The sequence below is a fragment of the Artibeus jamaicensis genome, unplaced genomic scaffold (assembly GCF_021234435.1).
Source record: "Artibeus jamaicensis isolate MK-2021 breed Jamaican fruit bat unplaced genomic scaffold, CSHL_Jam_final contig_65, whole genome shotgun sequence".
NCBI classification, from domain to species: Eukaryota; Metazoa; Chordata; class Mammalia; order Chiroptera; family Phyllostomidae; genus Artibeus; species Artibeus jamaicensis.
In genome coordinates, this window is record NW_026521913.1 from 3,428,669 (window position 1) to 3,455,299 (window position 26,631).

General features: G+C 39.3%; 1 protein-coding gene across 1 annotated transcript in view; it reads left to right on the forward strand.

The window, feature by feature from the left end:
* The window catches only part of CFAP61 (cilia and flagella associated protein 61), a 430,478-nt gene that overhangs the window by 44,170 nt on the left and 359,677 nt on the right, over positions 1 to 26,631 (forward strand). Inside the window, exons 5-6 of the mRNA XM_053670941.1 lie at positions 275 to 342; positions 575 to 701. Of these exons, the coding sequence (XP_053526916.1) occupies positions 275 to 342; positions 575 to 701 (195 nt within the window). The remainder of the gene's footprint in view (positions 1 to 274; positions 343 to 574; positions 702 to 26,631) is intronic.

The window sequence follows — 26,631 nt, forward strand, 5'->3', positions numbered from 1 at the left end:
GGTCAAAGGTTAATATTAGCAGAAATCTGATGTGCTGCATGAACATGCCACCCTCTATTTTTTCTACCTCCATAGAACTGATAGAAAAAGGGCTATTTGTAAACCAAGGAAAGGAAGAGAAGAAAAAGAAATTGCCTTGAAGATGTTTTTGTCTGGCAGGCAGGGAGCAGGGAGGGCATGTGGTGTATGAACACCTCATTTGTCTCAATCATGTACCAGCTAATGGGGTTACTTGGTTATTAACACTCATCCCACCCTCTCTTTCCCCTAACAGGACCGTGTTTAAGGCAGTGCCAGAACTGCACTTCATCTTTCTCACAGTGCCATCCTACATGAGCCTAGGTAAGGTCTGCTAACTGCCTCTAGTCCCTAGTTGGCAATATAGGAAATTCATGTTCAAAATGTTGCTTTGGTGAATGGGACGTAAGAATGGTCTGCAGGTCCAAAATATATAATGTGCTTATTTGATTATAACAATAAAACACAATTTAGAATGGAAACTATATTTTGTTTTGAAGTTCTAGAGTTATTCCTTGGTAAAACAAGGCCACATTACTTTGTCTCTGTGATTTAGGCTCAACTCTTATAACTGTGTTTGACCAAGTGGGGAACATTCCGAGTCTGACATATGATGAGGACTTTGCTGTGTATATATGTCACAGGCACAGTCATTACCCTCAACTGCACATTCGCATAGCCAGGTAAGTTCTGAGCAGTGCCTTTTGTTACCTAAGTTTTACCCTGACAGTTACCTTATGCAGAGTTTTTAAATTGCCAACTTTACTGGAAGTGGTTATAGCTTGGATTAAATTTTTTATAATATCCTTAAGTATTACTTCATTTGAAGATATTTAAAGTTGCTTTTGATGACATAAGTTATGGACTAAATATCTAATGGAACTCATTTGGTGCTATGTGGCTGGCAAAGTTGTACATTTACTACTTATGGGTTTCTTAAAACACAGTCCACACTTAGTCTCACACTGAGGGAAATAGCTTTTTAAGATACAACAAGCCTAAAAATGAATCTGCCTATTTAGTTTTCCTAGTAAAGCCCACTTACTTTCTGACATTCAGGGGACAAGGGTTCTATTGACCTCAAAGAGGAGTTTTCCAAGTCAAAAGTTTTTACCATCAATGCCCCATATAACATGCCCCTAAATTCAGCAATCTTAAGGCTTTGCCAGAGTCTGTTTTCCAAAGATGGCTGCAACACCATCTTCCATCCTGCAAACTCTCCTACAATGTGGCCTTACCACTCCTCTCATCAAGAGGTGGGGTCTGCGTCTGTCTTTATCTGGCCAGGTTGTGAATTTTTCAACCCATATAGCATGGTGGAAGGGCTGCTCTGTGATTTCTGAAGCTGGTTCTCTTAGGAGTTCTCTTGGGACTCTTGTTTTAGAGGAAATGAGGGGAAGAAGTCTGACTGCCTTGAGACTACCAGGCTGGAGAGGTCAAGTGTTGGTATTGAGGTCAATAGCCTCAACAGGGCTCTTACCGACAGCATTGGCTGACAGCCACGTGAGTAAGCCAGCGAGGACATCTAGGCAAGGAGAGTCCCCCTATTTCTGCAGTCCAACTAACATCTGACTGTGGTTACATGTGAGACCCCAAACAAGAACTGCCCAGCTGAGTCCCCCCAGATTTTTGACTCACAAAATTGTGAGCAAAATAGAATGGCTGTTTTAAAACAAGAATGTATAGGAAACCATTTTACAAGGTAGTTTGCTGGGTTTCTTTTTTATCAAATTTTTTATCGTTGTTTAAATACAGTTGTCTTTATTTTCTCACTATTGCTTCCCCTGCCCCACCCATGCCCACCTCCCACCCTCAAACCTACCCCCCTTTGGCTTTGTCCATGGGTTCTTTATACACGTTCCTTGACAGCCCTTTCCCTTCTTTTCCCTGTTATCTCCCTCCCACCTCCCCTCTGGGGAGTGAAGAGTGAAGAATAAATACCTATTGTCAGTGAAGAATAAATTATATCTTTTTGAGTCAATGGTTGCCACATTTGATAAGTGCTGAATTTCTTTAGAAAGTATTGAATTAAAATTAAGAATACTTGAGAGCCTACTATTTACCAGGCATGTAGTATTACAGAATAATTGTTAAGAATTTGTAATAATGCTGTGAAGTAGATGTAGTCTCTGATCTTTGTTCTGCTACTAACCAATGGGTTCACTTAAAAAAGGAACTGGCCTCTGTAGACCTCTGTTTCCATAGTGAGTATAAGCATGTTGTCATCTGTGTGGGATTGTTGCAGTGACTGCATGAGCCGATGAAAGTGAAGTACTTAGCACACTTCTAGTCCCATGTAAATGCTTAAGGAAATTAAATATCATTATTTTTAAATATATTTTATTGATGATTATGCTATTACAGTTGTCCCATTTCCACCACTTCATTCCCCTCCACCCTCTACACCGCCTCCCACCCACATTCCCCCTTTCAGTTCATGCCCATGTGTCATATGTTCTTTAGCTTCTCCATTTCCCATACTATTCTTGCCCTCTCCCTGTCTATTTTCTACCTACTATCTATGCTTCTTATTCCCTGTACCTTTTTCCCCTCTTTCCTCCTCCCACTCCTCTGTTGCTAACCCCTCCATGTGATCTCCATTTCTGTGGTTCTGTTCCTGTTCTAGTTGTTTCCTTAGTTTGCTTTTGTTTTAGATGTGGTTGTTAATAATTGTGAGTTTGCTGTCTTTTTACTGTTCATATTTTTCATTTTCCTTTTCTTAGCTAAGTCTTTTAAACATTTCATATAATAAGGACTTGGTGATGATGAACTCCTTTAACTTGACCTTATCTGGAAAGCATTTTACCTGCCCTTCAATTCTAAAAGAAAGCTTTGCTGGATAGAGCAAACTTGGATGTAGATCCTTGCCTTTCATGACTTGGAATACTTCTTTCCAGCCCCTTCTTGCCTGTAAGGTCTCTTTTGAGAAATAAGATGGGAACTCCTTTGTAAATGACTGTCCCCTTATCTCCTGCTGCTTCTAGGATTCTCTCCTTCATTTTAATCTTGGCTAATGTAATTATGATATGCCTTGGTGTGTTCCTCCTTGGGTCCAACTTCTTTGGGACTCTCTAAGCTTCCTGGAAATCTATTTCCTTTGCCAGATTGGGAAAGTTCTCCTTTATTATTTGTTCAAATAAGTTTTCCACTTGTTGCTCTTCCTTTTCCCCTTCTGGTACTCCTATAATTCGGATATTGGAATGTTTAAAGATGTCCTGGAGGTTCCTAAGCCTCTCCTCATTTTTTTGAATTCTTGTTCCTTTATTCTTTTCTGTTTGGTTGTTTCTTTCTTCCTTCTGGTCCACTCCATTGATTTGAGTCCCAATTTTCTTCCCATCGCTATTGGTTCCCCATGCATTTTTCTTCATTTTACTTAGTATAGCCTTCATTTTTTTCCATTTAATTTGCAACCAAAATCAACCAATTCTGTGAGCATCCTGATCAGTAGTGATTTGAACTGTGCATCTGACAGGTTGGCTATGTCTTCGTCACTTAGATGTCTTGGCTCTGGGGCTTTGATCTATTCTTCCATTCAAGCCATTTTTTTTGGGGGGGGTCTGGTCACACCTGTTATGTATGAGGGGCAGAGCCTTATGTATTAGGTGTTCACCAGTGTGGGGCAACACCTGTTGCTGGGTTGTGACGCTGTGTGTGGGGGCGGGGTGAGAAAGGGAACAGTGGCACTCGCCCTGCTGTCTCTTGGATTCCAGTCTCCTCTGCCACTTCCCACAAGCAAATTGTGCCCTTCTGGTGCAGGTTCCCAGGCGGGTGGGCTTGTGTATGTTCTAGGACCCTGTGAGTCTCTTCAACAAACTGTCCTGTAGGGCTGGGAATAGCTCCCAGCACCTTCAACCCCCACAGGTGTTTTCAATTGGTGCTTTCAGTCTTTATTTCCTGGCGCTGGGGCCCTGGGTTGCACGGTCTGTCTTGCTGCCTATTTTCGCCTGGTTTATCTGCACACGAAGGTGGGGGACCACAGTCAGCCAGCCGCCTTGCATGCTTCACTGGGTCTGCTTGTTGCCACCCTGCACCCAGGGTCAACCAACTGCCCCCTGTGCACCCAGGTCACCAGCCACTGCTTTTTCCTGCTGCAACCCCTCTCTGCCGGTCGCTGACTCCTCCCCTCTTACCCATGTGGTTGAATCATTGTCCAAATTCCATACAATTCAATTTTCTGCCAGTTCTGGTTGGTTTTTTGTTTCTAAGTTTTTTGTTGTCCTTAATTTTGGTTGTGTGAGGAGGCACAGTATGTCTACCTACGCCTCCATCTTGGCCAGAAGTCCTATGAGTCAAATATCATTATTTTTATTATAGTTATGTGGGGGACAGAGAACTGTCTACAATAAACTGTAATGCTATGTATTACATTGCTTGGAAGAGCAATCTTGTAGCTTGGAAGAGGGGAAAACAGAGAGGGATGAAGACAGCTTCATACAATCCCTTCTTTTCTGCCCCCAACACACAAAAGTCTAAATGTCCATCAACAGGCAAATGTTTACATGTATAACTTATGGCACACCATAAATAGGTATTACTCAGCAATGAAATGGAATGAAGTATGTATTACACAATAATAGCATGGATCAGTCTCAGAAAGTTTATGCTGAATGAAAGAAGGCAAACATGGAAACAAATGTCATACACTGTTGATTCCACTTTTACAGTGTATGAAACAGGTAAGACTAATCTGTAGAGATAGAAATAAGATCAGTGATTGCCTCTGGTTGGAGGGAAGAGTGAGACTGGAAGAGGCAGTGTGGAATTCTGGGGTGATGGCAATGTTCTGTATACTGATTGCAGTGTAAGAAGTTGTCAGAAGTCATTTAACTACAATTCTTAATATCTATGCATTTTAGTATATATTATAATACCTCAATGAAAAAATAATTTAAAAGAAAAAAAGGCACCACAGAGAAAGTAGCCTCTGAATCTGGTCAGGAAGGATAAATCAGAGTTTAGTCTGAGTGACAGAATGAGCAAAGGCATGGAGACAGGAAAGCACCTGGTCTATTACCACATAGGTAGGCAGGTACAGCTGCTGTTCAAGGTGTGAGGAAGAAGAGAAGATCCTGGATAGCAAAGGAAGAACTGCAACGAGAGGGCTCTATCTTGGAGCCAGCAGGGAGCACTGAAGTCGAAGGGCATAATATGTGCTGTATGTTAAAACATAACTGATTTTCATGTGGTTAGTGGCTTATAAGGGAGGAGCACAGAACAGTCTGCCAAAGAATAGTACTGGCTGGAATTTAGGCAGTGACAAGTCAGAGAGATGCAGGTAGGGGAGTGGATCAGGGAAAGTGCAGTTTGGATGGATAAGTTCAAGGATAAAAATGAGTTAATGATGACTCAGGATTTTGGGTAGCTGATGGATTCATTAGCTGAAAGTAGAAATCATAGCACTAAATGGATAGGAGAGAGTTGGAACTAGAGATGCTCTCATGAGTGAGGATATCATAATAAAGGAGATTGTCTAGTGGAGGAAGAGATTTTAAAATGAAAAAGGGCAGAATATTGAAAGATGAAAATGAGCTGCTAATGATAATGAGAAAGAAAACAAGAAGGAAATGAGTATTGCAGAGGTCAAAGACTCATCAAGTGACAAACAATGCTATGAAATGAAATAATTTGAGTACAGAAAAGAAGCTGTTGAATTTGAAAATTTAAAAAGACACAGATGAGATGAATAAAATTGATAAGCTTCTAGCCAAACTGACCCAAAAAAAAGAACAAAGAAAAAAGGAAGATAACTCAACAATACCAGCAATAAAAGGTGATGTCACAACAGATTTTACAGATATTAAAAGGATAACGGAATACTACAACTGTATAAACTCAACTGTTTAGGTAAAATGGGCACTATCCTTGAAAAACACAAACTATCAGAACTCATTTAAGATACATTAATAACTTGAATCATTCTATATCTATTAAAGAGAAGTCAGGCGAACTTTGGGCGAGAGGGAGGGTGGTTGTCTGCCCTAACCCTGTTCTCTCCTCCAGACTCCAGCCCCACCTAACCTTATCCTTATTTGCTTCTCCTCTTTTTTTCTTATTCTCATGGCTGTGACCTCTGCCCCTTCCCCAAAGTCTGGACCTCAACTTTCTTCCATGCTCATCCTTTTGGCTCCCCTGTGCTAACCTTTAGCCACTCAGTCACCAGTGCCCTTTTTCTGACCACTTGGTTTGGGGTCAAGTATTATCCAATCCTTGAAAGGCAGAGTTGGATATTGGTAATCAAATTGCAGTGAGCTGAATAAAGAGAGATAAGGAAGTTAAGACAAGCTAATACACACTGCTCTCTAAAGAAATTTAGTGATGAAGGAAAGCAAAAAGAAAGAGGTGGATTTTGAGCATTATGCAAACAATGTAATGTGATGCCATTTTTACTCTTCATGTAGAGAACTTACTTTTCATTCTGAGGTCCAGACAGCATGTCCATATCTAAAAAATGACTACCAAGGAGTAGAGTAAGCTCAGATAGAAATTATCAGCTTAATTAGAACAAGAAGAAAATTCCTCATAAAAATTATTTTTCTTTATGTTGTTCTTATTCATAGCTAAATACTTTGTAATTCTCCCTTTATAAACTGCTTTTGATTAGGATACAAATGCTAATACAAGCCAAAAACATTCTAAAGAAGAGGAATTTTGTAAGTGAAATAACATTTTAATTGATTTGTTCACACTTTTCAAATCCTACTTCCTGATTTTTGAAGTTTCTCCTTCAGTACAGGTAAATTAGGCCCTCCTATCCTTTGGGAAAATACATTCTTTAAAGAGTTATTGTAAAATATTTGCAAGTAGGGAATTTTAAAAATTATGTTATGAGACATTTTCACAAATGGATTGCTTAGGATCTTGTAAGTTCTAATAATTGTTGTATCATCTTTATTTCATTTTGAAATGTCTCATTTTTTCTGTCATTTACTAATTAATTTGAGGTATGGGTTTAGTTAATAAAATAAATTATATTTTTCAAAAAAATTTTCAAGCAAAAATTGTGATTTCTAAGTATGAAACTATACACATATGCAAATATATGTGTATCCTAGCCTTTCTCTGTGTGTGTGTGTGTGTATGTATATGCACATAGGCATGGTCATATGTTATTTAAATTGTATTTTTTAGTTAATGTAGCAGCTCATCGGCTCATCCTCTAAAGCTTAATTCTGTTCCAGCTTAATTCAATATTCAGCTTAATTCTATTCCTTTTACTGGCTATGTTATTATGTGGCTCTAATGTAAATTATTTTAATTGTTTCTTATCTATGGAAAGTTGTCCTCATTTTTTAATTTATTGTTCAGTTTCAGTTGTCCCACCTTTCTCCCCATGGCTCACCCCCACTCCATCTCCCCATCCTCAGTTTTTTACTGTGGCAAACAGCCTTCTACATACATCTTTAAGTACTCATGCAAATAATAATTTTCTGTAGTATAGAAACCTAAAAGTAGAACTTCTGGATAAGACTTTATTAAATACTAAGAGTTTAAAAGAGATTATATCAATTTACTCAACCAAAATAATTATGTCAATCTATACTCTAATCAATATATTCTTATTTTCTTATACCCTCACCAGGGCTGGATGATTTCAGTTATTAACAACTATTTTCAATCTGTTAGGTCAAAACAGTATTTTGTTTTAATTTGCATTTGTCTAAATATTTGTAGATTTGAGTGCCATTGTACAGGTTCCATTTCAAATGAATGAAATAGTTTAATTCAAAGTAATTTCTACTTCAGAAATTATTCAGATGGATGATTAAATGTGTGTATGTAAATTAGACAATTCTTTGGGGGAGTGCAGAGAGGAATGGGTTACAGGAGATGGAAGCACATTTCCAAAAATATTTCTTTTCTTTTACTTACTAGATCAATAGTTTATTATAAAAAGATGGAATTCAGAAACAGTCAGATGGAAAAGCTGTATAGGGCAAAATATGGGGCAGGGGGCAGAGTTTCCATGCCCTCTTCAGGTGTGTCACTCACACCAGATCTCCACTCTTTGTCAAGCTGGTGCCATATTTTCTTATAGTGTAGGCCAGGGGTGTCAAACTTCTGGGGCCACATTTTCACCAGGGGCCACATCAGCCTCACAGTTGCCTTCAAAGGGCTGAATGTAATTTTAGGATTGAAAAAATATAACAACTACTTTACTAGGGGCAAGGAGTTTGACATCACCACCAGGTGGAAACAAGATGGAGGGCTGGATTCAGTCCTTGGGCCTTATGTTTACCATCTGTGGTATAGGCAGTATACCAGATTTGAATCTTGGGAGTTCTAATTTTCTCGAGGAATTTTAAAGGTTAAGTCCTTTCAACATAGATATTCAGCAATACATTATTGTAATAGAAAATTGTATGAAATCGAAATCTGAAACTGACATATACAGAGGCAGCCTATTGTAAAAATGACCTATTTCTTTCACTTTTTAGTAAGATGAATGACATCTTTGCTCAATTTACTCACTGATACCCCTCTTGTCATCCAGGATGCAGAATGTACCCAGCCCAGTGCTGGCTCCTAGTAAACCTGTGGTAACTGGTGATTATGAATTATGAATTGCTCTTCCTCCTTTCCTCTTTTTCACCCCCCACCCCTGTCTTCCTTTTGTCCTTGAAAACTTTCTTGTTATGGACTGTAACCTTCAAGTGGAAAAGGCCCACATACTTTCAATTAAAAACTTTCCTGATTCCTTACCCTGGGGTCTTGCTTATTCAGCCTCTCATGATGAAATGTCCCACTTTCCCAGCATGAGTAAGGAACAAATCACAGGATGAATAGTCCTGGTGACAATGGAAGGGGCATCTGAAAACAGACAATTTATAGTAGTGAGTTTATGAGGAAATTGTGGCATCATAGTTGATGCTTTTGCTTTAAGAAGGTAGAGAAGTGTGACACGTTTTAAGAAACCCTCTGTTTAAAATAATCAAATTTGAGTTGTGATAGAACTTCAGGTACCTGGAAAATGCACTTAGGTGGACCATCTATCTCCCTCCTTAACGATACAAGAAATAAGAAGGCATTTCAGAATATTAGATGGGTGTGGTTGTACATTTTCTCAGTCTGCCTCATTTCTTTTATTTCCCCCATACTATTTTTGACATTTTTTCCTTAATAGTTAACTACTCACACAGATAATTAATGGTGAAGAACACAGTTCTTAAGACACTAACCCAGTGCAGTATTTACAGATGTAATTATCCTTCTGCCACTTACCTAGCAACATTTTTAAAACCAGTGAATTAATGCTTCAATCCCCAGTCCCATTTCTTTTTTTTTTAATTTTATTTAGTTATTTCTCAAGTACAATTTTCTGTCTATTTCTTCCATCCCAGCCCACCCCTCCCCGTGCTCCCTACCTCTCTCCCGCCTCCACCTGCCTTAGTACTTGTCCCTGTGTCCTTCATACTTGTTCCTCCAAATCCATCCCCTTTTTTCCCCTTAAATTCCCTTCCCTCTCCCCTCTGGTCACTGTCCTTTGTTCTCTACTTCAGTGTCTTTGTTTTTATTCTGCTTGCTTGTTTGTTTTGTTGTTTAGCTTCCTGTTAAAGGTGAGATCATATGGTATTTGTCTTTCAACACCTGGCCTATTTCACTCAGCATAATGCTTTCCAGTTCCATCCATGTTGTTGCAAAGGGTAGTAGCTCCTTCCTTTTCTCTGCTGCATAGACTGCCATTGTGTATATGTACCACAATTTTTTGATCCATTCATTTACTGATGGGCACCTGGGTTGTTTCCAACTCTTGGCTATTGTAAATTGTGCTGCTATGAACATTGTGGTGCATAGGTTCTTTCAATTTGATGTTTTGGGGTTCTTAGGATATAATCCTAGCAGTGGAATTGCTGGGTCAAAAGGCGGCCAATTTTTATTTTTCTGAGAAAATTCCATACTGTTTTCCATAATGGTTGTACCAGCCTGCAATCCCACCAACAGTGAACTAAGGTCCCCTTTTCCCCACACCCTCTCCAACATTTGTTGTTTGTTGCTTTAAGTCTGTGCTCAAGTTTCATTTTTTTCAACGTAGCTGTCCAGCTCTACCAACACCATTTGTTGAAGAGGCTATCTTACTCCATTTTATGTTACTGCCCCCTTTGTCAAATATTAGTTGACTGTAGAGAGTTAGGTTGATTTCTGGGCTCTCTGTTCTGTTCCATTGGTCTGTGTGCCTGTTTTTATGCCAGTACCATGCTGTTTTGATTACAGTGGCCTTGTAATACAGTTTGATATCAGGTATTGTGATCCCTCCTATTTTGTTCTTCTTTCTCAAAATTGCAGCTGCTATTCGGGGTTGTTTATAGTTCCATATAAATTTTTGAAGTGTTTGTTCTATGTCTGTGAAATATACCATTGGTACTTTAATAGGTGTTGCATTGAATCTATAAATTGCTTTGAGGTAGTATGGACATTTTGATGATATTAATTCTTCCAATCCATGAACAAGGTATATGTTTCCATTTGTTTGTGTCTTCCTTGATTTCTTTCTTCAGGGCTGTGTAGTTTTCTGCATACAGGGCTTTTACCTCCTTAGTTAGGTTTATTCCCAGATATTTTATATTTGTTTCCGCTATATCGAATGGGATTTTTTCCTTGATTTCTGCTTCTGCTGATTCATTGTTGGTATACAAAAGTTCCTTTGATTTCTGGATATTGACTTTGTAACCTGCCGTTTTGCCAAATTCATTAATTAGTTCGAGAAATTTTTTGGTAGAGTCTATAGGATTTTCTATGTACACTATCATGTCATCTGCAAACAATGACAGTTTTGTTTCCTCCTTTCCTATTTGGATGCCTTTTATTTCCTTTTCTTGCCTGATCGCTGTGGCTAAAACTTCCAAAACTATATTGAATAGAAGTGGTGAAAGTGGACATCCTTGTCTTGTTCCTGATCTTAGTGGAAAAGCTTTTCGTTTTGCCCATTGAGTATGATGTTGGCTGTAGGCCTCTCACATATGGCCTTTATTATATTGAGGAATGCTCACTCTATTTCCACTTTGCTGAGTGTTTTTATTATAATTGGGTTTTGTACCTTATCAAAAGCTTTTTCTTCATCTATTGATATGATCATGTGGTTTTTGTCTTTGCTTTTGTTTATGTGATGTGTTACATTTACTGATTTGCGAATATTGAACCGTCCCTGCACCCTTGGGATGAATCCCACTTGGTCATGGTGTATGATCTTTTTGATATATTGTTGGATGCGATTTGCCAATATTTTGTTGAGGATTTTAGCCTCTATGTTCATCAGCGATATTGTCCTGAAGTTTTCTTTCTTTGTTGTGTCTGTATCTGATTTTGGAATTAGGATGATGCTGGCTTCATAAAAAGAATTTGGAAGTTTTCCATCCTTCTGGATTTTTTGGAATAGTCTGTGAAGAATAGGTGTTAGGTCTTCCTTAAATGCTTTGTAGAATTCTCCTGTGAAACCATCAGGTCCAGGGCTTTTGTGTGATGGGAGTTTTTTGATTACTGCTTCATTTCTTTTGCTGTTATTGGTGTATTCAGAGTTTCTGCTTCTTTTTTATTGAGTTTTGGAAGATTATATTTTTTTAGAAATTTGTTCATTTTATCTAGGTTTTCAAATTTCTTGGTATACAGTTCTTCATAGTAATTTCTTACAATCCCTTCTATTTCTGTGGTATCAGTTGTAATCTCTCCTCTTTCATTTCTGATTGTGTTTATTTGGGTCCTCTCTCTTCTTTTCTTGATGAGCCCACTTAAAGGCTTGTCTATTTTGTTTATCTTTTCAAAGAACCAACTCCTGGATTCATTGATCCTTAGGATTGTGCTTTTAGTCTCTATGTCATTAAGTTCTGCTCTAATCTTAGTTATTTCCTTCCTTCTACTTGCTCTGAGCTGTCTTTGTTGTTGTTCCTCAAGTTCTTGCAGGTATAGGGATAGGTTGTTTGTTTGAGATGTTTCTATCTTCTTTAGGTAGTCCTGTATTGCTATAAACTTCCCTCTCAGGACTGCCTTCGCTGTGTCCCATAAGTTTTAGGTTGTTGTAAGATCATTTTCATTTGTTTCCAAAAACGTTTTGATTTCTTCCCTAATTTCATTCTTTACCCATTCATTGTTTAATAGCATACCATTCAGTCTCCATGATTTTGGGTACTTTGGGTTTTTTCCTTTGGGGTTGGTTTCCAATTTCAGTCCCTTGTGGTCAAAGAAGATGCTTGGTATGATTTCAGTTTTCTTGAATTTTTTGAGGCTCATTTTGTGTCCTGTCATGTGGTCTATCTTTGAGAATGTTCCTTGTGCATTTGAAAAGAATGTGTATTTAGCTTCTTTGGGATAAAGGGCTCTATATATATCAGTTAAGTCCATTCCATTTAGGGTGTTGTTTAATGCGACAATATCTTTGTTGATAATTTGTTTGGAAGATTTGTCCATTTTTTACAGTGGGGTGTTAAAATCCCCTACTATAATTGTGTTGCTGTCAATATCTTTCTTGAAGTCCTCTAAGATTTTCTTGATACATGTGGGTGCTCCTGAGTTTGGTGCATATATATTTATGATGTTAATGTTTTCTTGGTGGATTCTTCCCTTAAGTATTAGGAAGTGACCTTCTGGGTCTCTCTTTATGGCCCTCTTTTTGAAGTCTATTTTGTCTGATATGCGAATTGCTACCCCAGCTTTTTTTCTTGTCCATTTGCTTGGAAAATTTGTTTCCAGCCTTTCACTTTTAGTCTGTGATGGTCTTTTGTCCTGAGGTGGGTCTCTTGTAGGCAGCATATGTGTGGGTCATGCTTTCTTATCCATTCAGCTATTCTGTGTCTTTTGATTGGGACATTGAATCCATTTACGTTTAAGGTTATTATTGAAAGGTACTTATTCATTGCCATTTTTGTACCTCTGTTCCTCTCTGTCTCTCTCTCTTTTATTTCCTTTCCTTAAAGCAGTCTTTTAAGTATTTCTTGTAGGACTGTCTTGGTGCAGACATATTCTTTTAGACTTCTTTTGTCTCGGAAACTCTTTATTCGGCCTTCTATCTTGATTGAGAGCCTTGCTGGGTAAAGTAGCCTTGGTTGTAGGCCTCTGGTTCTCATTTCTTGGAATATTTCTTGCCATTCTCTTCTTGCTTGGAGTTTGTCCATTGCGAAGTCAGTAGCTAACCTTATTGGGGCTCCCTTGTATGTTACTTCTTTTTTCTCCCTTGCTGCCTTTAAGATTCTCTCTTTATCTTGGAATTTTGCCATTTTGATGGTGATGTGTCTTGAAGTGGGCCTCCTCGGATTCCTCTTGATTGGGACTCTCTGTGATTCCTGGATTTGTGCAACTTTTCCTCTCATCAAATTAGGGAAATTTTCTGTCATTACTCTTTCAAATATGTTTTCTATCCCTCCTTCTTCTTCTTCACCTTCTGGTATTCTTATTATCTGGATATTATTACGTTTTATATTATCTTGCATTTCTCTTAATCCCTCTTCATTCTTTCTGAGCTTCTTTTCATTTTCCTGCTCTTTCTGTGAGATGGTTTCTACTTTGTCCTCCAACTTGCTAATCTGATCTACCGCCTCTTCAATTCTACTTTTGAAACTTTCTACTGTGTTCTTCAATTCGGAAATTGTATCTTCATTTCCTCTTGTCCTTTGCTGATAGTTTCTATTTCCTTTTTCATGTTGATATAGTTTTCAGTGAGATCATTGTAGCTCCCCTGTAGTTTCTGGTAGTTCACTGTGAGCTCTTTGAACTTCGTGATAACCAGTGCTTTGAATTCACTATCTGTTAGTTGATTAGCCTCTATTTCATCTAACATTCTTTCTGAAGCTTCTGCTTTTTCTTTCATTTGGGGATTGTTTCTTTGTCTTCCCATTGTTTGTGAGACTCTTCTTGTTAGCCTCAGCTTCTACAATTGATCAATTCTGACTCCTTGGGTTTATGTTGTGAACTTCTGTGTTATAATACCTGTGAATTTCAGTGGCACAGACTTTTTCAGGTATCTTGATGTTCTCCATTTCCACTACTCCTTTTATCGTGTACGTGTAATCAGTTGTAAGAGGAGGCAAAATGGTTTATGATAGCAGAAGAGTATTTTATGATATTTATAGTCACAGCTGGTAGAGAGGAGACAGACAATCTTTAGGCTATATATTGTGTTAACCATATTCTTCAACCCAACTTGCCACTTTTACGAAAGGATGGAGAAAAGATAAGCCTCTTGTTGGGGAGGGAAGGCTTGTGAGTTGGAACTAGAAAGCAGTGAGTTTGCAGACGGTCAGATTTTGAGGTAAGGTGAGTGCAAGGAACAGTAAATAGGTGTAGTGTGTGAGCAAATAGAGTTAATCACTATAGTAATAGAATTCAGGGACCTGTACAGTGGGCTAAGATCCGGGAGATGTGTTGTGAAGTATTTACTGTTTTATAGATCAGCTATTATTTACACTAATATTAGAGCATCACTCATATAACAAACTCTATGTGGTCTGTCTGAGTACGGGGTATAGAGCTTTAGGTAGTGTGCTAAAGGAAAACAAGTAGGGTGGAGTTTAGAGGATTAGCAAAGCACTGTGGAGGAAAGAACAGGGTGAGTCTGTCTAATAATACAATATAACCACTCAAGACTAGGAAGCCTATACAGAAAGAGGAGGAGTACAGAGATACTATTAAAATATAAAAGAAGTGAGAATAATGAAAAAAATATGCAACAGCTCGTGGTTTCTTACTATAGGAAAGTGAAATTTCTCTCTCTGTCTCTACTGTTGAGATGCTCCCTCTTTGGTCCCACTCTGGTCTTTTCACAGTTCCCAGTTGTTTGTGTCTCTTGTGGGTAAAAGAAAATGAAGCAACAAACAAACAAACAAAAAGGCAGGAGAAGGAGAAGGGAGGCAAAAGCGATGAGTTTGAGAGGAAAGGAAGAAGGACTAAAAAAGGGAAAAAGAAAGGAGAGGAACAAAGTATAGAAAGATAAAGCAATAATAAAAGTTAAAAATATATAAGATTATTAAACAAACACAAAAAAAGTTACTAAAAAAATAAAGGGGAAAAAAGAAAAAAATAACAACAACAACAACAGAAAAACCCTTCCCTTGTAGGTTTCAAACTGTCCAGACCGGTTTTTCTGGTTGCAGCAGGATCTCTCTGTGGGCTGGGATGCTGGTGCAAGTGTGCACACCAGCCTGGCTACCAGATTGGGGTGTGGGCGTCTGCACACTCGCCAAGCTGCTTGGGTCCCACGGGTTCTGGTAGGGTCCTTCCCAGTCCTGTGGCGGGACTCAACCACTTCTTCGCCTGTGCACACCGGTCAGGTGAAACTGGCAAGGCGCTTCCCAGTCCTGTGGCGGGGACTCAGAGGTTTCGGCGTCTGTGTGCGCCCGCCAGGCTGTCTGAGATCCGAGAAACCAGCAAGGTGCCTCCCAACCCTGCGGCGGGGACTCAGAAGCCTCCAAGCCTGTGTCTCGGACGCCCACCAGGCTGTCTCGGACCTCAGACACCGGCAAGGTGCTTCCCAGTCCTTTGGCGGGAACTCAGATGCCTCCGCTTTTCCCCTGCCTCGCCGCAAGGCCGGGTGGGAAGCAAGCCAAGCTGCCCTGTCAGGAGAACACCTCAGTCCACTTTCAAAAAAATAAATAAATAAATAAACTCTCCAGATAGCCTGCCTCTCAGCTCAGCTCAGTCCCCAGCCAGACCAGTGAGGACAATGCGCTTCTCAATTCTCCCAGGCTGGCGACCACAGACTGCAGTTGAACATGTCCCTCTGTCTTTCTAACCCTCCCTGATAATGCAAGCAGGCAAGCAGACAGGTCTCCGCCCGGTGTTGTCTAGTTTTGCTTATACAGGGAGTGGGGGAGCTGCTGGCCCAAGCTGGTAGCCACTGGGGCCTCTGGGTGCCCAGGTTCCTGTGGCAGCCACCTCTGGTGCTGGTCTCAGACTGATGGCTCTGGACCCTGACTGTAGAAGCAGCACCGGGGCCACCTGGCTGGGGGCGCTGGCCCTCGCCGCCACTTTGTCTCCATTCCGGTCCCTGAGACCCCACTGACCTCCCGCTGTCTGGTGTTTCAGCATCCGTCACAATCTCTGTTCTTTTAATTTCACAAATGCTGGATAACCAACCGATGGTTTAGTACGCTCCTTCTCTATAGATCTGCCAGGATTTTCACCCATGAGTATGGGAGCTAGAATCCATCCTGTCCAACTCCGTTACCATCTTCCTTTTCTCCTCCCAGTCCCATTTCTTTATGTACCCATGTAGAAAATTATACTTTAATCTGTCTCTCTGTTTAGACACTATTTATTGAAGTTACTGTCCTGTATTTTGCATAATATCTGAAATAAAGCATAGCTACTTCTGGACACACCTTTATAATCCATAGTGAGTTTGAGTGATCATTGGTGGGGAATTTGAGGTGTATTCAGGCTTAGAAACTATTAGAACAATCTTTCTGGAGAAAAAGCTACCTCTTTCAAGTATTCATGAGGGTTGTGAAGGACTCACCAGGAAGGATTATATCCTGTCAGTCATTGATATAAAGTACAAGAGTTGCCCTCCCTCCTTTCCCCAGGGCATATGGTCTAAGATCCCCCAGTAGATGCCTGAAACTGTGATAGTATCAAATGCTATACTGTGTGCTTTCCTATACATACGTGGCTATTGTGAAGTTCAATTTATAAGCTAGATACAGTAAGACATAACAACAAATAATAATAATAAAATAGAATGGCTATAATATACTGTAATGGAGGTTATGTGAGTATGGTCTCTTCTCTGATAACAAATCTAATTAACTGAGACTAAGTGACTCACAGACAGGTTAGTGTGTGCAGTGTGGAAATGCTGGACAAACGATTCCTGTCCAGAGTGGGATGAAGTGGGACAGTGAGAGATTTTATTACATTGTTCAAAATAGTGCACCATTTAAAACTTATGAATTTGACCTGGCTGTTGTAGCTCTGGATTGAGCATAGAGGCCTGCGAACCAAAGGGTCGCTGGTTCAATTCCCAGTCAAGACACATTCCCCGGGTTGCAGGCCAGGTCCTCCCACCCCCAGTAGGGGGTGCGTGAGAGGCAACCACACATTGATGTTTTTCCCCTTTTCCTTCTCCCTCCCTTCCTCTCTCTCTAAAAATAAATAAATAAATAAATACATTTTAAAAACCTTATAAATTGTTTACTTTTGGAATTTTTCATTTAATGTTTTTGAACTCTAGTTGACTGCAAGGTAACTGAAAACACAGGAAACACAAACACAGGTAATGGGTGGGGGGAACTACTGTTACTAAAATGGCAAAGTGCTTTTTTGTTGATGACATGGTTAACTAAATTGGGTCAACATTCTTGCTATTTAAAATAGAAGAAAGAAAAAAGTTAGGATTTTAAAACATAAGATTGGTGGTTTTTACATACTAACTTTTCACTTTTTTTTGTATTTTTTAAATTTTATTGATTATGCCATTACATTTGTTCTATTTCCCCCCTTCATTCCCCTCCACCCTGCACACCCCTCCCCCACCATTCCATTCTTTAGTTCATGACCACATGTCTCAAGTTCTTTAGAGTCTATATTTCCCCTACTATTCTTACCCTCTTCCCTGTCTATTTTCTATCTACTGTCTATGCTACTTATTTTCTGTATCTTCTCCCCCCTTCTCCTTCTCCTACTCCCCTGTTGCTAACCCTTCACGTGATCTTCATTTCTATGGTTCACTCCTGATCTAGCTCTCCTCTTAGTTTGCTTTTGTTTTAGGTGTAGTTGTTAGTAACTGTGAGTTTGTTGTCCTTTCACTGTTCATCTTTTTTATCTTCTTTTTCTTAGATAAGTCCCTTTAACATTTCATATAGTAAGGGCTTGGTGATGTTGAACTCCTTGAACTTGACCTTATCTGAGAAGCACTTTATCTGTCCTTCAATTCTAAATGAAAGCTTTGCTGGATAGAGCAATCTTGGTTGTAGGTCTTTGGTTTTCATGACTTGGAATACTTCTTTCCATCCCCTTCTTGCTTGTAAGGTCTCTTTTGAGAAATCAGCTGACAGTCTGATGGGAACTCCTTTCTAGGTGACTGTCCCCTTAGCTCTTGCTGCTTCTAGGATTCTGTCCTTCATTTTCATCTGGGCTAATGTAATTATTATGTGCCTTGGTGTGTTCCTTCTTGGGTCAACTTTCAGATGCACAGTTCAAAACAGTGGTGATCAGGATGCTTACAGAACTGGTTGATTTTAGTCACAAATTAGAGGAACATATGAAGGCTAAAGTAATTGAAATGAATGGAAATGCCCAGGAAACCAATTGTAATGGAAAGGAAACTGGGACTCAAATCAAGGGAGCAGACCAGAAGGAAGGAAAAAATGACCAAACAGAAAAATATGAAGAAACAAGAATTCAAAAAAACGAGGAGAAGCTTAGGAACCTCCAGGACACCTTTAAACACTCCAACATCCGAATTATAGGGGTACCAGAAGGGGAAGAGGAACAGCCACCAGTGGAAAACTTATTTGAACAAATAATAAAAGAGAACTTCCGCATTCTGGCAAAGGAAATAGACTTCCAGGAAATCCAGGAAGCTCAGAGAGTCCCAAAGAAGTTGCACCCAAGAAGGAACTTTGTTGTTGTGTGAGAAGGTAAAGTGTTTCCACCTACACCTCCATCTTGGCGGAAGTCCCCTCACTTCTTAGAGCAACTATTTTTATTAAGCATTTGGTAATCTCATTCTTTTCAGGAATCTACTTAAGCTTGACTTCTGTGCAGTTTCTTTTTTTTTTTTTAAGATTTTATTTATTTATCTTTAGAGGGAAAGAGAAGGAGAGAGAGAGAAACATCAATATATGGTTGCTTTTCGTGCATCCCCTGCTGGGAACTGGCCTGCAGGGAACTGGCCTGCAACCCAGGCATGTGCCCTGACTGGGAATTGAACCGTGATTGTCTGGTTCACAGGCCCGCGCTCAATCCACTGAGCTACACCAGCCAGGGCTTGTGCAGTTTCATATAAATGAACATTCTGATGCTTAAGTTACAAATATCCTCAAGCCTTCAAAAAGAAGGAGTGAGCAATTATGAATTTCATCGTCATTCTTCTTTAATCTTGTTACCCAGCAAATAGAATTTGGTTAACAATCCAACTGGAGTGAATGTGTGCCAGTTTAGACTTTTGGATCAAATCCTGGTAGTGTAAATGGCCAGAGCCTCTAATTGGCGGTGATTATGCTTTGAAGTCATTTAGGGCTTAAAATCCTTTGTAACTTTTTTTTTCTTTTAACTCCTTTTATATTGTTCTTGTATTGCTGTTGCCCACATTATCCCCCATTGATCTCCCCTGCACTACCATTCCACCCACTCCCACATTGTCCATGGGTCATTTATTTTACTTGATGTTTTCAATTTGTCAGTGTTACTGCTTGTTCTTTTTTATTTAATACAAAATGTTTTTAAATTGTTCAAATAGGGTTGTCTCCATTTTTCTACTACTACTCCCACCCTCAATTCTACCCCCCTTTGCGTTTGTCCATAGTCCTTTATATATGTTCCTTGATGACCCTTCCCCTTCTTTTCCCCATTACCCCTTCACCCATCCCCTCTGGTTACTGTCAGTCTATTCTTCAGTGTCTCTGGTTATATTTTCCTTGCTTGTTTTGTTGATTAGGTTCCACTTATAGGTGAAATCATATGGTATTTGTCTTTCACCAACCGTCTTATTTCCCTTAGCATAATGTCTAGTTCCATCCATGCTGTTGCAAAGAGTAGGAGCTCCTTCTTTCTTTCTGCTGCATAGTATTGCATTGTTTACATGTACCACCATTTTTTGATCCACTCATTTACTGATGGGCACTTAGTTTGCTTCCAGCACTTGGCTATTGTAAATTGTGCTGCTATGAACATTGGGGCACATAGGTTGTTTTGAATTTGGGTTTCAGGATTCTTAGGATATAATCCCAGCAGTGGAGTTCCCAGGTCAAAAGGCAGTTCCATTTTTAGTTTTTTGAGGAAATTCCATACTGTTTTCCACAGTGCCAGCACCAGTCTGCAATCCCACCAACAGTTTACTAGGGTTCCCTTTTCTCCCCAACCTCCCCAGCATGTGTTGCTTGTTGATTTCTTTATGTTGGCCATCCTGACCTATGTGAAGTGGTATCTCATTGTGGTTTTAATTTGCATTTCGCTGATGGCTAGTGATGTTGAGCATCCTTTCATATGCTTGTGGGCCCTCCATATGCTCTCCTTGGAGAAATGTCTGTTCAGGTCCTTTGCTCATTTTAAAATTGGATTGTTTGCCTTCCTAGAGTGGAATTGTGTGAGTTCTTTATATATTTTGGAGATCAAACCCTTGTCTGAGGTATTATTAGCAAATATATTTTCCCATATGCTTGGTTTTCTTTTTGTTTTGCTGATGTTTTCTTTAGTGGTGCAGAAGCTTTTTGTTTTATTTTTGTTTTTTGTTCTCATTTGTTTATTCTTTCTTGTATGTCCCTTGCTGTAGGGAACGTATCAGTGAAAATATTGCTGCACGGAATATTTGAAATTTTCCTGCCTATGTTCTCCTCTAGGATTTTTATGGTGTTATGACTATTATTTCAGTCTTTTGTCCATCTTGAGTTTATTTTTGTGTATGGTGTAAGTTGGTGGTTGAGTTTCTTTCTTTTTTTTTGCATATAGCTGTCCCGGTCTCCCAACACCATTTGTTAAAGAGGCAATTTTTATTCTATTTTATGCTTCTGTCCACTTTGTCAAATATTAATTGACTACAAAAACATAGGTTTATTTGTTCCATTGAGTTATGTGTCTGTTCTTATGCCAGTACCAGACTGTTTTGATTACATTGGTCTTGTAATACAGTTGTCTTTAAAGTATATTTTATTGAAGATGGTGGTGAGGTAGGTGGGAGTGGAGGCCAGTTCTCCTTGTGCCCAGCTGGGACACCTAGCGGATCTCTCAAGGAACAGAGTGAATAGCCAACAGAATCCTAGCTCGTATGAAGTTTGGAGGCAAAAAATTGCATAGGGCATTGAAAAACAGACAGTGAGGAGAGTATGCTGGGATGAAAAGGTCCCTGGGATCTCTTCCTGGCACTAGGAGGGATCTGGGTGCTAGTAGTCACTGGGGGAAGTAGGAAGTGGGAGACACACAGAGGCGGTACACATCCGCTGGGAGTGTGGATGCTGGTACCAGAGAAACTGGGGTGGCAGGCACCACCTGGAAAAGGGAAGAATTGAGCCATATCAGACCCTGACTTGGATAGTCTCTGGACTGTTTGAAAAGCCTTGTACTTGATAAGAATGGCAGGCAGCTGCTTTGCAAGGAACTCTAGCAGTGTCTGGCTCACTCCAAGGGAGATTTCAGCTGTACATGCCCAGAGTGAGTGGTGGAGGGGAACTGTGTACCTCGCTAGTCTTGCATTGCACTCCCAGAGACAGTAGTAGAGGGGAACCATACACCCCACTAATCTTGCACTGCACACATCCAGAGTGAGTGGCACAGGGGAACTGTGTGCTCCACTAGTCTCGCACTGTGTTCCCAGAGACAGTAGCAGGGCGGGGGGCGGGGGGGGGAGGAGAACCATGCGCCCTGCTTATCTTGGGCTCTGGGTCTGAGATCATCTCATGCTGTGAGCAGCTGAGTGGCTGATTTGAGCCTGGCAGCTCATGGAAGACCCAGGCCAGAGGCCAGGAAACTGAATATTGCTACCCAGACCTGGTCCGTATCCTCTCAGAACCAAAGGAAGGAAGAAAAGCAAAGCCCAGTGCCCTCTTCCTGTGGCATCTAGGAAGACCAGCAGAACTCACTCAACAGGTTTAAAGTCAGCAGGAAGCTTATTATTATCTGTTTTTTTCTTTTTGGATTCTCTCTCTTCCCACCTGCCCCCCTTTTTTTTCCTTCTTCCAAGTGAGATGATAAGATGTGGAATTACAGAAGGTCCAGAGACAGATCGAAAGAAGGAGCACAAAGCTACCCCCAAAACTGAGAAACTGAGATAAATGTCATTTTGCTATCCCACAGAGCTGACATTTTATTGTGTATGTGTATTATTATTAAATTGCAATTATTTTTACTACTTTTTATTAATATTTTAAAAATTTCTCTTATGTTTAGTTTTCCTCATTTTATTTCCTTGTTTAATTGCATTGCTTGACTGTTTTCCTTATTCTCTCTGTATTGTATTTTCATTTTTCTTCTTCCACTTCACCCGTGTTCCAATAACACACAACTCTTGCTTGGATACTTTCTATTCTGGTTATCTAAATCATATATTTATCATATTATTGTTCTAGTACTATTGTAAATAATTGTTGTTTCATACGATTGTACATACTACACAGCAACCCTCCATGACCTTAGCTCACTTCACTTCAATCCTCAGCATTATTATTGTTGTGGTTAACTCTATTCTCTCTCACACTACATTTACCTTCTATACTTTAGTCTCACTATAACTCATCTAACCTTGAACAAGTAAGTTCTCTGTTTTCTGGATTCAGCTCACAACCATCCTCCCCTCCAACAAGAGTCTTACCCTCTTTCACCTTTTATAAAAAGTGGCAAATTGGGTGAAATATCACAGTTAACGCTATACTTATCCAAAGAATCTCCTATCTCTTCTCTTCTTGCTGGTACTTTAAATCCCATAAAATACTCTCCTGCTGTCTTAATCCATTTTGCCTGCCCCCTGCCATTGATTACATACAAGAAAAGGTGGGAGCTGCAAGCATCAGTGTACCTGCTTGAGGAGAAAAACCACCAATAAGTGAACCACCAAAAGGTACAAACCCAAGTACAACAGGAGAGCCCACAGAAGCAGAAGAAAGGGCAAATCTAGAACATCCAGTCAAGGAGATCAGAGACCACACTGATGCAGACTCCAGCCCTCTGGAGTCTGTGTGGTGTGGATGCGGTACACAAATTCACATGGACTACTGAATCCTGTGGAGAAAAAGGTACAACATAGCCACTTTCTCAAGGGGAAAGAACGCCTCTGGGTTTCTCACCATGGCACTTTCTCAAGAGCTCCTCTGAGTGCCTCGGCCACTCTCAAGAGGAGAGTGCCCCGACCCTTGCCTGGACAGGCTTTTATTGGTTTCCAGTTGCATTATATCAAAGAAGGTTCTCATTTTTTCTAGATTTAGTTAAGTGATTACTGCTTATAGATAACAAAAAAAGAGAAAAACTTGCAAATGCAAAGGAATGATTGATTTGGTTAAATTTCATCCTTGGGACATCTTAGTACGGACTTTAGGGAGTTGCTTCAGAGATATATATTAAATATTTGCATTCTTAACTCAGGGTGAGGGAGTTTTAGCAAAAGCAAGTCTCATAGAAGCCTAGGTACAATGCAGGTCTGATTCCCCATGGGAAAGCTGATCTGCACACCTGGCTCCCGTGTGGTGCCTTGCACTGATCATTTTTCTGGATCAATACTGGGCTACATTCACCATTACCATGCTGATTGGCTCCTTCTACCACACCACTGAACCTCATAGAATTCCTACCATAGAAGTTCACCCTACAAAGACAGCAACAAAGCAAAACATCAGGAATCACAGAAACAAACAAAAAGAGTCAACTAAAATGGGGAGACAGAAAAAAGAACATTTAATCAAAAGGAATGGAAGACTCCCCATTAGAAGAGCTAAACGAAATGCAGGTAAGTAAACTATCATATAGAATTCAAATTAATGGTAATAAGATGCTCAAGGATCTCACAGACAACTACAAGGAACTGAGTGAGAACTACATCAGCATGGAAAAGGCAGTAGAAACTATAAACAAAAACCAGGAAGAAATGAACAATAAAATTTCAGAAATGAAAAACACATTAAAAGGAATTACAAGCAGGCTGGATGGAGAAGAAGATCAAATCAGCGGGTTGGATGACAAGGTACAAAAGTACTCCCAGATAGAGCAAAAAATAGGAAAAGACACTCAGAAAGAATGAACAGGTGATAAGGAAACTGCAAGACAACATGAAACATAACAATGTCTGCATAATAGGGATGCCAGAAGGAGAACAAGAACAGCAAAGGGTAGATAACCTGTTTGAAAAAGTAATAATGGAAAACTCCCCAAATTTGATGAGAGAAAAAGTCACGCAAATCCAGGAAAACCAAAGAGTCCCAATCAAGAGGAACCCAAAAAGGCCCACTTCAAGACACATCATAATTAAAATGGCAAAATTCCAAGACAGAGAATCTTGAAAGCAGCAAGGGAGAAGAAGGAAGTAACATACAAGGGAACTCCTATAAGGCTAGCAGCTGATTTCTCAATGGAAATACTACAAGTAATGAAAGCCAGAGGCCTGCAACCAAGATTCCTCTACCCAGCAAGTCTCTCAATTAAAATGGAAGGCCAAAGAAGGATCTCCCCAGACAAAAGAAATCTAAAAGAATACACCTCCACCAAACTAGCTCTGCAAGAGATGCTAAAGGGACTGCTTTAAGAAAAGGAAGGAAAAGAATGACAGAGAGAGGAACACAGGTACAAAAAATGGCATTGAATAAGTACCTATCAATAATAACCTTCAATATAAGTGGATTAAATGCTCCAATCAAAACATATAAAGTAGCCCAATGGATAAGAAAGCATCACCCATGCATATGCTGCCTACAAGACACTCGACTCAGAACAAAAGACCTACATAGACTGAAAGTGAAGGCCTGGAAACATATTACGAGCAAATGGACAGTGGGAAAAAAAGTCGGGGTAGCAATACTCAGACAAAATAGACTTCAAAAAAAGAGTCATAAAAGTCACTAGAAATTCACTTCATAATACTCAAGAGAAGTATCCATCAAAAAGACATAAATATTATAAATATATATGTACCCAACATAGGAGCATCCAAATACATAAAGAAAATATTGGAGGACTTCAAGGAAGATATTGACAGCAACACAATTATATTAGGGGATTTTTAACACCCTACTGTCAAAAATGGACAGACCTTCCAAACAAAATACCAACAAAGATATTGTGGCATTGAAATATGTCCTAGATGAAATGAACTTAACTGATATATATATATATATATATATATATATATATATATATATATATATATATATATAGAGAGAGAGAGAGAGAGAGAGAGAGAGAGAGAGAGAGAGAGCCTTTCATCCCAAAGAAGCTAAATACAGATTCTTTTCAAATGCACATGGGACATTTTCAAAGATAGTCCACATGATAGGTCACAAAACAAGCCTCAACAAATTCAAGAAAATTGAAATCATAGCAAGCATTTTCTCTGACCACAAGGGACTGAAATTACAAACCAATCTCAAGGACAAAACTAAAAAACACTCAAACTCATGGATATTGAATAGTAGGGTATTAAACAATGAATGGGTTAAGAAAAAAGATCAAGGAAATCAAAAAGTTCCTGGAAACAAATGAAAATGAACTCACAACAACTCAAAACTTATGGACACAGCAAAGGCAGTCCTGAGAGGGACGTTCATAGCTCTACAGGCCTATCTAAAAATATATAAAAATATTTCAAATAAACAACCTAACCCTATACCTATACAAGAACTCGAAGAACAAAAACAAAGACAGCCTAGGACAAGTAGAAGGAAGGAAATAACCAAGATCAGAGTGAAATTAAATGACATAGAGACTAAAAGCACACTTCTAAGAATCAATGAATTCAGGAGCTAATTCTTTGAAAAGAAAAAAACTGAGAAGCCTTTAATCAGACTTATCAAGAAAAAAAGAGAGTGGACCCAAATAAACACAATCAGAAATGAAAGAGGGAAGATTACAGCTGATACCACAGAAATAAAAAGGATTGTAAGAAATTACTATTAAGAACTGTATGCCAAGAAATTTGAGAACATAGGTGAAATGGACAAATTTCTGGAAAAATATAATCTTCCAAAACTCAATGAAGAAGTAGAAAGCCTAAATAGACTAATAACAGCTGATGAAATTGAAGCACTATTCAAAAAAACTACTGACACACAAAAGCCCTGGACCGGGCAGTTTCACAGGAGAATTCTACAAAGCATTTAAGGAAGAGCTAACCCCTATCTTTCACAGACTATTCCAGAAAAATCCAAGAAGATGGAAGACTCCCAAACTCTTTTTATTAGGCTAGAATCATCTTAATCCCAAAGTCAGATAATAAAGACACAACAAAGAAAGAAAACTTCAGGCCAATATTGTTGATGAACATAGACACTAAAATCCTCAAGAAGATATTGGCAAACCACATCCAGCAATATATTAAAAAGATCATACACCATGACCAGGTCGGATTCATCCCAGGGATGCAAGGATGGTACAATATTCACAAATCAATAAATGTAATACATCACATAAACAAAAGCAAAGACAAGAATCACATAATCATATTAGTAGATGCAGAAAAAGTATTTGATAAGGTACAGCACCCATTTATGAGAAAAACACTCAGCAAAGTGGGAATAGAGGGAACATTCCACAATATAATAAAGGCCATATAGGAGAGACCTACAGCCAACATGATACTCAATGGGCAAAAACTAAAAACATTCTCACTAACATCAGGAACAAGACAAGGTTGTCCACTTTCACTACTTCTGTTCAACATAGGATTGGAAGTCCTAGCCACAGGAAAGAGACAAGAAAAAGAAATAAAAGGCATCCAAATTGGAAGGGAAGAAACAAAACAGTCATTGTTTGCAGAGGACATGATAGTGTGCTTAGAAA